This window comes from Macrosteles quadrilineatus, unplaced genomic scaffold (genome assembly GCF_028750875.1).
Source record: "Macrosteles quadrilineatus isolate MER2022 unplaced genomic scaffold, UCM_ALF_1.0 Scaffold_8__2_contigs__length_117827958, whole genome shotgun sequence".
In the NCBI taxonomy this organism is placed as follows: domain Eukaryota; kingdom Metazoa; phylum Arthropoda; class Insecta; order Hemiptera; family Cicadellidae; genus Macrosteles; species Macrosteles quadrilineatus.
In genome coordinates, this window is record NW_026542601.1 from 76,529,061 (window position 1) to 76,545,466 (window position 16,406).

Consider the following 16,406-nt stretch of genomic DNA (forward strand, 5'->3'; position numbering starts at 1 on the left):
AATTTAAATAACATTAGATTTAACGAGTGCTTAGGTTTGCTGCTACGGGGAAGGTAAAAAGTGTTTTTTGACCATTCGTCAATAGTACAGGATGAAATAAATAAATTTGCTACATAGTATCAACATATATCCATAAACAAGTAAACTTCAACAGTTTTCATTATCTCCATAAGAATAACATGGGAATTTTAAATTGCACTAGCCTATTTTTGAATTTTCTCCATTATCATTAGGCATAGGCTACAACAGCGCTTCTCTATATACTAAATTATTTCTTCTTTTAAGCTCTACAAAACGGTTTAGGAAGAAATTGTGAATTTTTTTGTTTATAAGGTCAATGGGAAAACCCCATTTTTAGCCCATGAAACACCCCATAAACCCCCGTTCCCATTGTCCGATTATCCTGATTCGCGAACTCGTTCAAATAAACGTAGGTTTACACGTTTGTACCAAATTTCATCAAAATTTGGAAAGACAAAGAATGCTTTCCTAACCATAGCTCTGAGGATCTACAACGGCTTGCCTCAGAACCTTAGGCCTACCAAACTATCCAATCCAAACTAACGACCACGGCTGAAATGCTACAAGTGGGATAATTTAAACTTACCTTCAAGTATGCAAGTAATTAGCAAACCATATCTTAGGCGTACAAATAGAAAGAAAGATTGTAAATAGACAGTGAGCAAGTTAGTATCTTTTAATAGTTTTGAAAAGCGAAACAATAGACAATGACTGACTGACTGATACATTCTAAGCTATACTTTGTACTTGGAATAGGAATCTGTGGGATCTCTGCTTTTTTCAAGAATCTTATATATTTTAATGAAATCTTATAAGAAAGTAGGCCTAAGCATTCCTATACTGAAAAATGTATAGCTAAGTACCGTAAGTTACACCACTTTTCCTAGCCTATGGAATACATTTGATAACTTAGACACTTTGCCAAAAGTCTTTGAAATACAAATGTGTAAGTTAGCGTTTCATAGAGTTTTTCGTTAAATGTGAAAATATTATGTTTTTTCTTGATAGCTTAGGCCCTAAGTTAAAATCCTTCTAAGTTACAATCCATCAGAAGTAACTTAAGTTAACTAGTCTCTCTGATGAACGATGCTAGATAAGTTAATATCTGTATGATGCTCGTAGGATGTATTTAAGTTATGTGGTATAACTGACTAGGCCTAAGTTATAAGCCTAACTTAGATTAGCCTAACTTACCAGAGTATAAGACAATCTGGGTATCCTAACTGATAGGTAGGCTATGGCGGTTTTAAAGTTTAAACCAGATCCCTTTTTTCTATTAACTTAACATCATAACATTATGTTTATATCTTATGCAAAACTTAGGCCTACCGGTATTCTAAAAATGGGGCTGACCTTTAGTTTACGTCCTACGTTTACTCGCATAAGTATCTAGCCTACTGCAGTTTGGTTGAGGTTATGTTAAGTTAGTTTAGAAAAGTTTCATTGTTGAGTAGTTAATGTAGGTCTACAATAGTAAATGTAGGACGTAAACTAAAGTGCAACCCTAAAAATCATTGAATAAAGTTAGGCAGATTGGAACTTGTACAATTAACTTAGGACCTTTATAACTTAATTAATGTTTCGGAATCATATTCCAACCAAAAAATAGTAAGTTACCCTATTTAATAAAGGGAAACACTTAGTAAAATAGCCTACCTATGGTTTGGAAATATATAAAATTGTTTTTGTTTCAAGCGCAGTAGCGAGTGAAGTGAAATTGAGGTTATGTTACATTATGAAGAGTGGTGCATAACAAAACATTTCCTTGTTATTACATTGTGCAGTGCTTTTAGAGCTTCTCATTAAAATCACAGAAAACATACTAGCCTACTAGGCCTATTTAACCCAGAATGCCAACCGCATGGTAAAAAGCGTTAAGTACTTTGAGAGAGCTTTGCCTCTCTCAAAGTATGTTTATATGGTTATAAGTACCGGTATAGTAACTTATGGTTATAGTAGGCCTAAGTATGTTTTCTGTGTTAAAATGCACTAATAATGAGAAGATAAAGGAACTTACCGAGCAAGTAGTACAGTAGCTTCAAATTCTAAATAAAAACAATTATCTACAATATTCTAATTTAAAAATACATTTCCCGAAGTATGGATTTGGATTATTTTGTTCATCTTCATCACACAAAACACAACATCAACAAACACAAACACACAATAGAATAGATAGAACCGAACTGAACTGAACCACACAGAAACAAAGCAACGCAACGCAACAAGCACAATTCAAGCTTCAAGCAACAGCAACAGCACGTGTTGTGAAGGAGTGAAGTGGAAGTGACTGAGTTGAGTGTTAGTGAGTACTACATTCCAATCCGATCCGATCCGATTGAATCCACTCCACAGTTCCACAGTCATATAGAATAGAGAAGGCTACACAATGAGTCCAGTCAGTCAGCCCAGCCCAGAGTCGAGTCACTTTCCCTTGTCCTGTCATCCAGTCCAGTCCAGGTACGGTAATAATCGGAAATTATGACTGCTATTCGTTTTGAAATAACGCCTGGAATACTTTGCAATTGCTCGAATTCGAGCATCAGGTGCACTAGTATTAACTAATCAATGACAACTGTTAAAGCGCAGGAAAAGCAAAGCGTTTTATCATAGATAAAACTTAAGTTGGTTAGTCGGAGTTTATTTTTAAATAGGCTGTTGTAAAACATAAAAAAACTAGTAAAAATTGTATTACCATTGACTATACACCTCTACTAGATTGAACATGTAATGCATTTAGTTGATAACCAGATAGCGGTGCGGAGCAACGCAACCTATCGTCATATAACGGAAACATGTGTTCTGTCTGGTGCTGCCCCCGCGCGGAGAATGTGAAAGCTACTAGCACTAGCACACTACAATGAGAGACGAGACTAGTCGGCGCTCGGCTCGGCAGTCGCCGGGGCCGATGACGGCGGAAGTGATGTAAATAAATAAAACTATCACTTCCATTATCTCACCCACACGGGCTCAACGTCGAGTGACATAACTCTGGCCTCTGACACTGCTGACACCGTGTTCATGTAACGATAGTCAGCTGTTACTATGCAACTTTTGTTAATGAAACATTAAACCATTAAACAAAAGTATCAACTGACTTGATGTTTTCAACATGACACGGTTCGGGAACGCCTCACCATTAATAAATAGATTATTTCAACACCGGATACACATTTTAAAATGAACCTTTCATTAACTGTACTATACAATATAAAATGGCAAAAATCAACATTAGTAAATCTAGTTATGTAACAGCCTGCTGTACACTATTGATTAGTTAAAAAGTTAAAAATATTGATTACACTATTGATTACACTATATTGGTTACACTATTGATTAGTTAAAGAAGTGTTAAAAATATTTGCTTAGACGCTATTTCTAATTAATTTTAACAGAGTAATTATGATACTTATTTTTTATGAGAAATAGCTACAATGAGTCAAAACCACAGATTTGAATTAGGGGACTAGGCATGTGTAAGTAGTCCGTTCCCTGACGGTGTAGGGTGCGAGTTCCCCCGTCTCAATTCGTTGGGACATGACATGCCGCTCGCTACCTTTGAGTGACGTGTCATAAAGTTTTTGTGCCATCTCCTTCATCCCTTAGTTTGACACCAAAATGTTAAAAGCTGTATTGTTGCCAAACTTCAGTTCGCAAATGTTTGAGCACGGCGACGGTCGTAACGGTTGTGCACGTCGTCGTTAGTTTTGACCGGTGTGTCGTGTCGATTTCGAGTGCGTGTGTTTAACGTATGTTGGTGAAAACGTAGGGACTTTTTTATTTACTGTTTCAGAATTGGTGACGAATACTTCTAGGTATTGTTCCATGGGTCAAAATAAAACTCCCAAGTTAATGAGAATGTAAGTTATAAGAGCCTACCAACGTAGGCATCCACTATTTTTAATTTTTATATACTAATTTATGTTTATTAACTTAGTCCAACGATCCACACATAAATTTACGTAAGGTATTTCTTTGCGTTAAAATTTTGGCCGACTGGGAAGTCGTAGAACGACGGGGACGGGAGACAGATCAAATTGAAGGTCCCTATCTCGTGACAGCCTTTAAAGGAATTGTGAACTCCCGAAAGTTTTAACACACATTTAGATCTAACGTAAAATGCTCTCCATAACAATATCATTTAAATTCATTTATCGCTGATTATTGTTTACTTCAGTACAACTTAAAATTATTTATAACATAGCAAATAAAGTCAATGTCAATGCGCAATAACCGACACTAGTAAAATTTGGATTACCTTTTTGCCAACTAATTCTGCAATCTACTGTATACAACCTTTGACTATACGTATAGTCAATGATACAACTATATAAAATATATGAAACTAAGAATAACGTGACATATAAAATTTATACTATTTTGTTATGACTTAGAATGTTAAAATCAATTATTTTTCCTGTGCAATTTGCAAATTTTTGTATTTTTATGTAAATGTTTTAATCGTATGATAACTTGTAAAACTTGTAAAAGCATATTTTAGTGAAATTATAATCAGCCAAATTGAAATTCGCTCAGTCTATAGATTTTCTGTGGCAGTATATTACTGTTTACACAAAAAATCTAAAAAATATACCTCATAAAACTCAGGAAGGGCCCAGGTTGACACGGCAATGACTATAGAATCTTTATTCCCTATATCCATGAATGGTTTCGTTTACAACGAATTATTCCCTGTAAAATATTAATACAGCATTTCACAAATATTAGAACAGACTCAGTATAATAGATCATAAACATAAACAAATTAAGTAATATACTAATGGAATTACATTAACATATGGTTTGACAGCTCCATTTCAGTAATGTTAAATTTAAGTAATGTTGCCCTCTCGTGCAGTATTTAATATGTTTGAACCAGCTGTGTGGAATTATAGGTATAGAGGTATAGGTATTATAGGTATAGAGGAATTATAGGTAGAGGTGTATAGTCAATGGTATTACTTTGTTTTTTACAAATTTATAGCAAGCATATAAAATGCATACAAATAAATTTTGACCCATGTTTTAATACCGGTATATAAAAAATTATCAAATTTACTTATATGACTTTGAAATACATGATAAGAGTTTGAAATGGGAATATACACCGAAAAAAGTTTGTTGGAATAGCACCTCTGCAAACTAATAGCATATACAAATTCACATTGTTCTTGGTTTTGAGCCAAACGCTGTAAATTCTTGGGCACTCTTGGGTTTGAAATATTTAATACCTAATACAATTTTGTGAATTTTCTATTTAATCAGGTTTTAGATTGTATAGGTACTAAAAATAAAACAACTTTGTACTCTGCTATTATATTTGCAGTTAAGTAACTGGCTCTTCAAGCACTCCTTTTAAAAATTATGTAAAAAAATACAGCAAAGTTCTAAGTAAATGTATAAAATCAGCAAAAAATTTCATACCACAGAAATAAAATTAAAACATCTTCAAATAAGACTAAAACTGCCTGGCAGATTGTGAAAAAAGAAACAAATACTGCTGCTAGTAACAAGAACAGATTTCCTTTTTTGTCTCAATCTATAAATATTAAGGATCAGTTAAATATAGTCAATAAATTCTTTATAGAGACTTGTAAGCTTTTAAACAATGCTGATAAGTCAATCAAATTTTTAGAACAAGGAATCCATCCTGAATCCATGTTAATATCATTCAAAATGACAGATCCTCAAGAAGTTCAGCAAATAATTAATGATTTAAAACCTTCTAAATCTTCAGGATGGGACGAAATATCACCTTTTATCTTAAAACAATGCTCATCTTTCATCTCAACACCTCTTGCTCATTTAATTAACACTTCTCTTTATACAGGTGTGTTCCCAGATTTATTAAAGCTGTCAAACGTAATACCAATTTAAAAAAAAGGAGATCCAAAAGATTTAGCTAATTATAGGCCAATTTCATTACTGCCGGCATTTTCTAAAATTTTTGAAAGGGTAGTTTATAATAGGTAATATGATTACTTTAACAATTGTCAACTTTTTAACGTAAATCAGTATGGATTCATGAAAGGTAAAAGCACTGTAGATGCCATATTTAGCTTTGTATCTGAGGTAGCGGATGCTCTTGACAGTTCGCAGAATGTAGCTGGTCTCTTCTGTGACCTGTCAAGAGCATTTGATTGTGTAAATCATGATATCCTGATCCGTAAGTTGCAGTTTTATGGTATATCGGGCAGGACTATTAAATTGTTGGTTTCTTTTTTATCACATAGAAAACAGTGTATAAGGCTGCAGTCACTGGGGCTTAAGTCCGATTATGAATTCATCACAGAAGGTGTTCCGCAAGGGTCTATTCTTGGACCCTTGCTATTTTTGATTTATATAAACGACTTGCCTATGGCCTTAGATTCCAAATTAGTAATGTTTGCTGACGACGCTTCTGCAATATTTACCCATCCTGACAAATCAAGGTTTCCACAACTGATAAAACAAGAATCCTATAAGCTAGAAATTTTGGTTTCAAGCTAATGGGCTATTATTGAATCACTCTAAGTCACTTTTAATCAACTTTCAAAAAAAAATACCACAATAAAAATTTCCAATATGATAACACCACTATACCATGCTGTTTTTCTGAATGTACCAAATTTTTAGGGATAACTTTAGATAATAAATTAACTTGGAAAACTGACGTTGCAGAAGTTATAAAAAAGTTGAACAAAGCATATTTTTCAATTCTTATTTTATCTAGATCAGTAGATGTCTCCACTCTTATGATGGTGTACTATGGGTATGTTTATCCTATTCTTAATTATGGAATCATTTTTTGGGGCAATTCTGACAAAAAGAAAAAGGTATTTAAATTGCAAAAACGAATCATTAGTATAATTTATTCTCTCAAAAGTAGAGATTCATGTGAAGATATATTTAAAATCAATAACATTCTTACTTTTCCTAGCCTTTACATCTATAATTTACTAATTTTTATGAAACAAAACATCTCTAAATTTTCTGTTAGTTCAGACAACCACAATTATGACACAAGACACAAAGACTGCCTTACATATCCCAAACACAAATCTTCTACCTTTGAACTTTCGCCCCACTACTCTGGTATTAAATTTTATAACAACCTGCCTGATTGCATTAAGTCTGCATCTTCCCTCAGGTCATTTAAAAAGAGTTTATTTAAGTTTTTATGTAACAAGTGTTGCTATAAGCTCAATGACTTTTTCCGATGAGTGTTGTACGGCTTATTTATTTATATTATTTTTATGTTGGTATTCTTAGGAATTGACACTATTCATGTATATTTTGTACATAATGAATAAACGATGTTTTGATTTGATTTGATAATGGCTGGTGACTATTAAATAGCGATGGTAAGTTGGTAACACAATTTGTTTGTTCTTTAGCATCAGATTTGTTAATGCTGACTGTGAATTCCGACTCCTTTCAGCTCTTATAAATGAATAACACCATTGTATGTTCTGCACAGATATGGTGCTGATTCTGTATCATTTGGACCCAAGTCCTCCTGTGCGGTCCGTAGATCTGCTGATACACACCCTAGGACTCAAGGCTCAATACAAGACTGTCAATCTGTTTCATAAGGACCAATTAAAGCCCGAGTTCTTGAAGGTACCCTGTCTGCAGCTTTTATTTATCAGCGCTTAACTAACATATCAACTAAACTAATTTCAATTTCAACTATCTCCCACTTCCCAACCACCAGCAAAACTTTCAGGCTGTAATCCATGCCACCAACCTCGATGTGCCACTTGTAAATATCACGTCAAACCTTCATCATTCTGATTCTACCAATGTCATTTGCCAAATTTCCTGCAAAAAATGTCCTAACGACATGGCAAAACAACGCTCTTGGAGTTTGTATGAATGGACGGCACTTGGCACAGATGAATACAATGAATTTATTAGATATTAGATATGATGTAAACCATCCTGATAAATAAATGCAATACTGTATTTGATATCCACAAGCATTCTCAAAATTTTCAACAGTGTTTTTTCATTAAATTAAAAGGCATGAGAAAATTAGACAAAGACAAATCAGACATAAAATTAAGACTGTATGAGCAAGCCCATCACTTAAATCTAAAAACGCCATCTAGTCTACATTTGAGATAGTATATAATTTTTTCTTTCTTTCTTTTTATCAAAATTTTCTTTTTTATATTTGATGAAAAAATTCTCCTTCCTTCTAAATCCTTCCTTCTAAATCCTTCCATTTAAATTAGATGTATTTTGGATTCTAAAACCATCTGATACTGCAAGATTAAACATTATTTGTTTGTTCCTGAAGAAGGCTAATGCTGAAATAGTTTGAACTTTTTTTGTTATAGTTTTGTAATATTTTATTTTTTATAATGAAACAGCCGTTTCGTAATTACTATGAAGAAACTAATTTCAATTTATGGTAGCCTCGATTATGATGGGTGGAATTATATTGGCATTACCATTTTTTTTTTTTTTTTTTTTTTTTTTTTTTTACTTCTAGAAATGTGTTATTTACACTCCTTTTTATTGGATTAACTCCTGCTAAAACTGTGTTACAAATAAACACAGTTTATTGGAAACAGATTAAGTCAAAGATATAATATAAAAAATTAAAAATTATAGATTTTTTAAATACCATGACAATAAGATGACGTTTTTCCACCTGACACAAACAAAAGGTGAAATTATTACCATAACACTCATAATATGCTTATTCGAAAATTTATATTCAACTCAAATAAATTTTCTGAATCAAGAATTACTATTTTTCACATGTAACTCCTAAATTAAATTAAATCTTAACAGTATCATAATGATAATGAAAACGTATTATAACAAGCGACCACACAGTTAACTCTGCAGCTTTAGATTATAATATACATTTAAATTTTAAAAATGCCTTTGTAATAAGCTGTTAACATAGTAAATATTTTGTTACAGCTAAATCCTCTTCACACTATTCCAGTCATTGATGATGATGGATTCATACTTTGGGAGAGGTAAGGTTGAGCAATTTGACTCTGATTTTTACCATTCAATTGTGATAGTTGTTGTAGCCTTTGTTACAAAACAATTTGTAAATCTTTGTTTAATTTCCAGCCGAGCAATCCTTACCTACCTGGTCTCCAAGTATGGCAAAGACGATTCTCTCTACCCGAAAGATTTGCAGAAAAGAGCACTTGTTGATCAACGACTTCACTACAGTAATGATGTGTTCTACATTTTCATACAGATTATTGTAAGTCTAACATATCCGACAGGTTTTCATTGAGGAGGGAATCAATAGTTTAATAGTAATCTATACCATCGGTATCTAAAATAGTTTAGAAAATAAAAGGCTCAAGATATTGGAGCAATGAAAGTGTAGGTACTGATTGGATCTTGTAATTCTTGTAAATGAATCTAATATTTATATAGGTAAAACCAAGGTGGTGGGGGGGGGGGGAGTTTATACCACATTTTGCTACTGACAGCTAATATAAATCATAAATCTTGGATATATTTGATTGTTAAAGTAGATTAAAGAATAACTTTCAAGATAATATACACTTTAGTTATTTAATAAAACGCTATCCCAAATAAAAACTAAACTTGTTCTTTTATATGACAAACTGTTTCAATAACAAATTTTGAATAGACCCTACTGATTTTAAGAATATAAAATTTTATAAATTAGTACAAGTTGGACTGAGCACAGATGTATCTGTACTGGTAACCAATATAGAAACAAATACTTAAGCCCTACAAAAATCATTATACAATTGACGGTTACTCAGATGTTAGTAATTTAACTGGACATATTTACAGAAAAGAATTCTGTACTCTGAAGCCACTACGATCTTGGATGAGCAGCTGGAAAAGGTAAAACAAACTCAGGAAAACATTGAGAAACTTCTGGAGGGACAAGCATTCATTGCTGGGGACTCCCTCACTGTTGCAGACTTCAGCTATGTGACTCTTGTTGACATTTTAGAGGTAGGCCTCTTTATTGATGTTGAAATTAAACTGGTTTTTCTTTTTTTACAACTAATAAATTTTCTAGAGTTCTTGTATTTTTATAAAGACCTACTAACAATGCGGTAAAGTTAATCTTTTCAAACTATCGGTTCAAAATAGAATTGAAAAGGTTAGTTAGCATTGATAAAGCCATTTTTATTACAACTGATAAATTCATTCTTTATTTCTGGCATCTTCCCGGACAAATTATAGATTTCTAAAATCATTCCATTTTACAAAAAGGGGAAGAAATTAATGTTCAACGAACATTATCGTCCAGTTTCTATTCTCCCTTCAATATCTAAAGTTTTTGAAAAAGCCATGCAAGGTGGACTATGTCATTTTTAGAACAAAATAGTCTTCCAAATGACGAACAACATGGTTTTTGTAAAGATAAATCTGTCACCACAGCCCTGATCAATTTTACTGAATCACTATTGAATCACTATACAAACAAGAAAGTATTGCTGGTATTTTAATGGATTTCACATGAACAGCTGCTACAGAAATCACATTATCCTGGAATTAAATACCCCCGCCGCAGCAAACCTGCCGTCTAAGCGAATTTCCATTTGGCCGAATTGATTTTCAATTGATCTATTTAAATAACATTAGGTTTAACGAGTACCTAGGTTTGCTGCTACAAGGAAACTAATAAAGTTGTGTGTTTTTAGTAAAATATTGATAGCTTACTATAAAATGAATAAATTTGCTAAGTTTGATCAAAATATATCCATAAACAAGCAAACTACAACATTTTACAATATTCTCCATAAGAATAACATGGGAATTTTAAATTTATCATTTTTTTAGTTTTCTCCGTAACCAATAATCGTACAAAAACACTTTGATATACTGAATTGTTTGTTTTTTTAAGCTCTTTAAGAAGGTTTGGAGAAAAATTGGGAAATTTTGTGTTTTGAGGGTAAGAAGTGAGAAAACCCAATTTTTACCCCATAAAACCCCCCATAAAACCCTGTTCTCATGGTCCGATCATGCTGGATCGCGAACTCATTCAAGTTTATCCCGCCTTACACCTACAATCCAAATTTCATCAAAAACGGATAAAAATTACTCAAGTTATCGTGTTCACGGACACATATATATATATATAAATCTATATATATATATACCTATATATATATATATATATATACATATATAAAAATTTTAACGAATGGTGTTTTTGGCCTCTGGGGACATTAAAATGAAAAAGTAAATCGGTCCCGGGCCTAAGTCTTACCATGAGACCTACGGTAATAGCTACTTCCCTATAGGGAAATTCGCTAAAAAAAAAAAACTCCTTTACAGTGGTTGAGGTCATATCTCACCAACAGGCAGCAGAATTCTTTTAAAGAAATACCCATCTACTCTATAGATAAACTGTTTATGAACGTATACAGCTATAGTTTTATTTTCTGCATTTGTTGTTTAGGTTAAGTATTTGTACATAGTAACTTTAAGCTTGGCACTATTTATTGTCTTGTACATGCTATAAATAAAGATAATTTGAATTTCAATCATAAAAGAACTATAAATGCTATGGAAGCTTGATTTACTATCATGAAACATTCACAGTGTTGTAGGGCCAAGGAGGCAATGTAGCAAAATTATATCTCTGGTCCAGATAAAACCCTACTCCAAAAGTAACACAACAGTTTCATTTGATGTAAATAATATGAAGTGTTAGTCACTAAAATGTTTCTTGTTTGTTTTCAGGTCTATCGCCCTACAGGAGACAAGTTTCCATTAACTAAAGCTTGGTTTCAGCGATGTAAATCTACAATCAAGGACTTTGATCAAATCAACAAAAAAGGCGCAGACCTATTGATAGAAAAACTCAAAGAAAAGCTTTCAAAGTGAATACAGTAGAAAAAGAGGAACAAATCTATCAAATGTTTAGCTTTAAATTGAAATACTGTACTTAATTTTAAAGTTGGTACCATAAACTGGGGGAAAAAATTAAACAGTAATGAAATTATAAAACCACTTTATTATTTTTTTGTACTTCAATGAGGAAAACAATGTCTAAGTACTACCACAGATTAAACATACTCCCTTATTAGATTTTATTAGATCCTTATGGATCAACTAAAGACAATTGTATTGGTTCAGTCTGGTGCCACTAGGGGAGTCCCTTACAGTTTTGTCTTTCAATTTCAGTTACAGTATTACCTTTAACCAAATAAAACAATCTGATCATAAACAATAGCTCGTCCCCTGGCTATATAACGAAAAAAGTAAAACACAAGTCATAAAATCAACCCGTAGAAACAAAATGTTGGCAACACTATCGGCAATACATGAATTAGACATGAAATAGTTATTTGTGTAACTAGTGGTGAAAGTGGCACTTTGCTGCACACGAGCAAATTATATTAGTTATTATATTTTAATTAGCTAATGAGCATGTTATATTAGTTATGCGGAATGATCTCGAGTGCAGCAAAGGCCTTTTTCACTCGTGTTACACATTATATTTTTCCTACAGTCACTATTAAGCACATAAATAATTAGTCTTTCAAACACTATACAACACGTTTTTAGGTTCAGCTGGCAACACAAATGGTGCCCTAGAGAAAGTAGTACCCGCGGTCCGTATCACTCCGCTATTTTTCCTCGGCAAGAAATATGCTCCGCGTTTTGAGAATATAGTTCCATTAGTTCCGTATGTTTTTGTAATTTGAAGTGGTTTCCGCGCCTAAAAAAAATGCTTTAAAGGTATTTTCTTGTTTATTAAGATCGTAGGAATGTTTTAAAAACGTTTAAAAGAAAAGTCCAGAAAGTTCAGAAATACCGAAACTATAAACACGAAATGACAGGTTAAATCGTAGTTATAATAGTCAATCAGCTGCTCATAGTATTATTATCTTTAAGTGTTGCCAACCTATTTCCAAGCGTACACGGATTACGTGCATAATAGAACCACGCTGTTTTGTGTTGTTTCGTTGGAATCCTGATGTGCGGCAAAGTATAAACCGTACGGCAAAGTATAAATATGCAGCAATTAACAGCTTTCTGTACTATAAACAGAACAAGAAAGCCAACTTTGCCGGGTGACTGTAGGAAAAATGAGTTTCAGAATTTATAATGGAATAAGAAGTCTACTTATGTTAATTAATCAATGGTATTACCAACGGAGCAGTATTGCATGTTTAATTATAGGGGAATTACTAGTTTTCAAGTACTTTAAAAATATGAATAATTTTCAACTTTTTGTCAAATAACACTTATAGTGAATTACACTATCAACCAAAACATTCATATTTAGCAAACCTTTTTTAAAATCTTAAAACTAAATGAATATTGTATATAGTTCAGTGGATACATTTCCATGAATGTAAAGCTAATATAATCAAACAAAATTTTCTTCTTAAAAACCAAAGTATCTTTTTGAATTAAATCTCTGTCAAATTTCTTACTATAAAAAATGTATCAAAACTATTAACCTAATTGAAAACATTAGTCTAATTTGCAGAGAATACAAATTGTAAAACTCTTAACCGTCTATAAGAGCACTTAGTTCTAGTTTTAAAGTAGGTAACTACAGGTTGAAAAACTTGGCAAAAACTGCAAAGCTCAGACACAGTAACTAAAAAAATGCAGCTTCTTGCTATAAAAACTTGCTGGAGGGATTCCATTATTTGTTAATATATGTGATTTTTTTAAACCCAATCGTAAGACCAAGCCAGATTGTATTACAATCCATTTTCATTTTAACAAATCAGTTGGGTAGAAAAATAAAACTACAAATTATTATTAAATGGAAACCTCCGCCAAGTAAAGTCTCGATTATCCAAACTAAATCACAAGATGAGATAAACAGAAAGATTGGAAATTACAGAAAATAATAAAAAAACTATTGTTAACACACTTTCACCACGCTACTCGATTAACAGCTGGTTTCACCTCTCTTGGATCAGAAAGTCATTGTTTACAGAAAGGGATGCGGTAAAGTCAGCTTGAGTACGGTAAATTAAATGTTTGCACTGGGCCTAACACCGTCTAGGGCCGATTCTTAAGACACCACTATTGTTACAAAAAAAAAAAAAAACTCAAGATAAAGCAATACTCATTCACTCAAATTACACCACGACTCAGATGAGAGAGGTAGCAGAGAGTTATATTAGTTTGGGGAGGTGACGAGTAATAGGTGGTAGAAGGTAACTGTATTTACCGCGCTAAAACAATCAGAATGTACAGTCAGGTGCAGAGGGCGCTTATCTTCTGAGTACAGACAATGAAAAAGATTATGTCTCAACCTACCCGCAAGAATATACAGTGCACACGAAAAAACCTTTTGATTTCAAGGTACTCGAACACTCAAGGAGAGGGTCGGATAACTTGGAAGGCTGGATAACAGTCAGACAAAACATGGATACGTTCTATGAAATGGCGACCATACAAATTAGGTATTATTTAAGCCAAGTATGAATGGAGATGAATATAGGATGAGTGGCGCGATCTTGTAGTCTTGTTAGTGACTATGTCCGACATTCCTTAGACACAGCTGTTAATTAATAGCCCAACTTAGAAGGTCAGATAACATGGAAGGTAGGTCGGATAACACAGAAGATTGGAAAACAGGCAAGTTTGGATGACCAAAGAGTAGATAATCTAGACTTTACTAAATACGAAATCATAATACTTATTGTAAAACTGAACAAACTAATGGTAATGTATTTTGGTAACTCCATTAAGGATCGCACACAAAAGGATACACGGTAGAGAGCATTAGGCAAAGGTTAAGTTTATACAAAGGGTTCACATATGTTGCGATTGTAAGAAGGATTCGTACCTTTTTGTTCAAATAAGTATAAAGTTGAAATGAAAGTTGAAATTAATTGTTATATTTTTTCCTTTACAAATGCTGTATAAGAGTGAATATAGGAATCTGATTACAGTTCTTGGAATCAGCATAATAAATTATATCCTAACCAACATTTTTTCCCTTGATTATATGAGTTTACACAAAACATAGCAGTTTTAAAGAGAACTACAGATAGTCATGGAAAACCCGAACAAATATAACCTAAACTAAGAACTGTGTGCAAAATGCAGGCCACATTTTTAAGCTCAAATATTTAAACATGGCTTTTGATTGCCAAAAACATCAAGGAATTAAAACAAAACTCTATCCTGATTATATACCCACACAACACATATTCTGTAAATCAATGCAAACTTCATTCTCTGTTTAAGATGAGTCACACCGACCTAATTATGAGGTTAACACTGAGCTAGAAATAAAACTGGAGTTAGCACTGGCACAGCAACTTTGCTAGAAAATTAGATGCTGATAAATTTTTACATGTTACCAACTACAAGCATTGATCAGCTCAAGGCTATTTTACAATTCCACAAACCCCGTGGTTCAGATTAAAATTCAGCCCCTAGTTGCAACGTATTAAGTATAATGTCTACAACGTAATGAACCAAGTAGTATATAAAGTGGATGTCTCTCGATTCTCTTATTCAGTACTACCTGCAGTTGTATCTCTAGCTCTGTGAGTAAAAATTATGCGATTCTATAATATATTGGAGCTGAACCTCACAAACACATACAAAAGTTTTATTTTAATTGTTTTGGATCACTACAAAAATGTACGCTAATACACGGTAAAACAAAATTTTAAAAAATATACCAATGACCTACATTTTGGAACATTCTAATTTTTTGTAAACTGTCTCTTTGTACTTTACACATGTTTGTACAACTTTGTTTCACAACTTAAACTAACAAATTTACACACTAACTTAAGACATACAATAACGAGTAAATGATTTTAATAAATAAGCAATCAACAACATAACCACTAACAAACAACATTAAAGAAATAACGGTTTTTTTACAAAGTAATACATAACAATTTTAGAAATACATCTCTTATTTACAACTCAGTTCTTATTCATCAGTATATATGATGTGTTTTAGTAGTAGTTGCTCTTAGTGATACATGACTAATGTACACCAAGAACAAATTACCCTTATATACAAACCCCCTTATATAGCACCCTTATATACAAATTCTCAGTTCTTTATCAGTATGTTTCTCAAGTTGGTATTGGACCAAGAGTCTGTCAGTGTGGTTGCTACTATGTACCTATTCTTTGATATTTAGAATGCAAATTCAATGAATGCAAACTACTTAGCATATTCTGGAACTTGAGTAAAAATAGAAGTAAAACCGATGGTGGACGGATAGCTACCGATTAATTGGAATCATGCAATCAAGTATACAAGCTAGACATTTTGATTCTTGTGGTATTGTTTAAATTTTAATAAAATACTATCAGACTGAGAGTTAGCAAAGTTTGAGTATTATCTCTTAATGATACACCCGTTAAAACAACTGTGAAATTCAAACAGCTGTATAACTTAAACCGGTAAACGTATATACGTGCTGAAT

The 16,406-nt window shown here is 32.7% G+C and overlaps 2 protein-coding genes across 4 annotated transcripts in view; one reads left to right on the forward strand and one right to left on the reverse strand.

Moving 5' to 3' along the window:
- Positions 1-3,302, reverse strand: part of LOC128999350 (uncharacterized) — a 52,114-nt gene extending 48,812 nt beyond the window's left edge. The window contains exon 1 of one of the 2 annotated variants that reach the window (XM_054425803.1): positions 2,717-3,302. The gene's annotated coding sequence lies outside the window, so the exon portion shown is untranslated. Of the gene's footprint in view, positions 1-2,038; positions 2,147-2,716 lie in introns of those variants that run through there. The other variant, XM_054425804.1, reaches the window with a different exon arrangement.
- The window catches only part of LOC128999352 (glutathione S-transferase D7-like), a 70,669-nt gene extending 58,576 nt beyond the window's left edge, over positions 1-12,093 (forward strand). Inside the window, exons 1-6 of one of the 2 annotated variants that reach the window (XM_054425806.1) lie at positions 2,427-2,481; positions 7,481-7,623; positions 8,941-8,999; positions 9,100-9,238; positions 9,808-9,975; positions 11,716-12,093. In XM_054425806.1, the coding sequence (XP_054281781.1) occupies positions 7,483-7,623; positions 8,941-8,999; positions 9,100-9,238; positions 9,808-9,975; positions 11,716-11,859 (651 nt within the window). In that variant the 5' untranslated portion in view covers positions 2,427-2,481; positions 7,481-7,482 and the 3' untranslated portion in view covers positions 11,860-12,093. Of the gene's footprint in view, positions 1-2,426; positions 2,482-7,480; positions 7,624-8,940; positions 9,000-9,099; positions 9,239-9,807; positions 9,976-11,715 lie in introns of those variants that run through there. The other variant, XM_054425805.1, reaches the window with a different exon arrangement.
- The last annotated feature ends 4,313 nt before the right edge of the window (positions 12,094-16,406 follow it).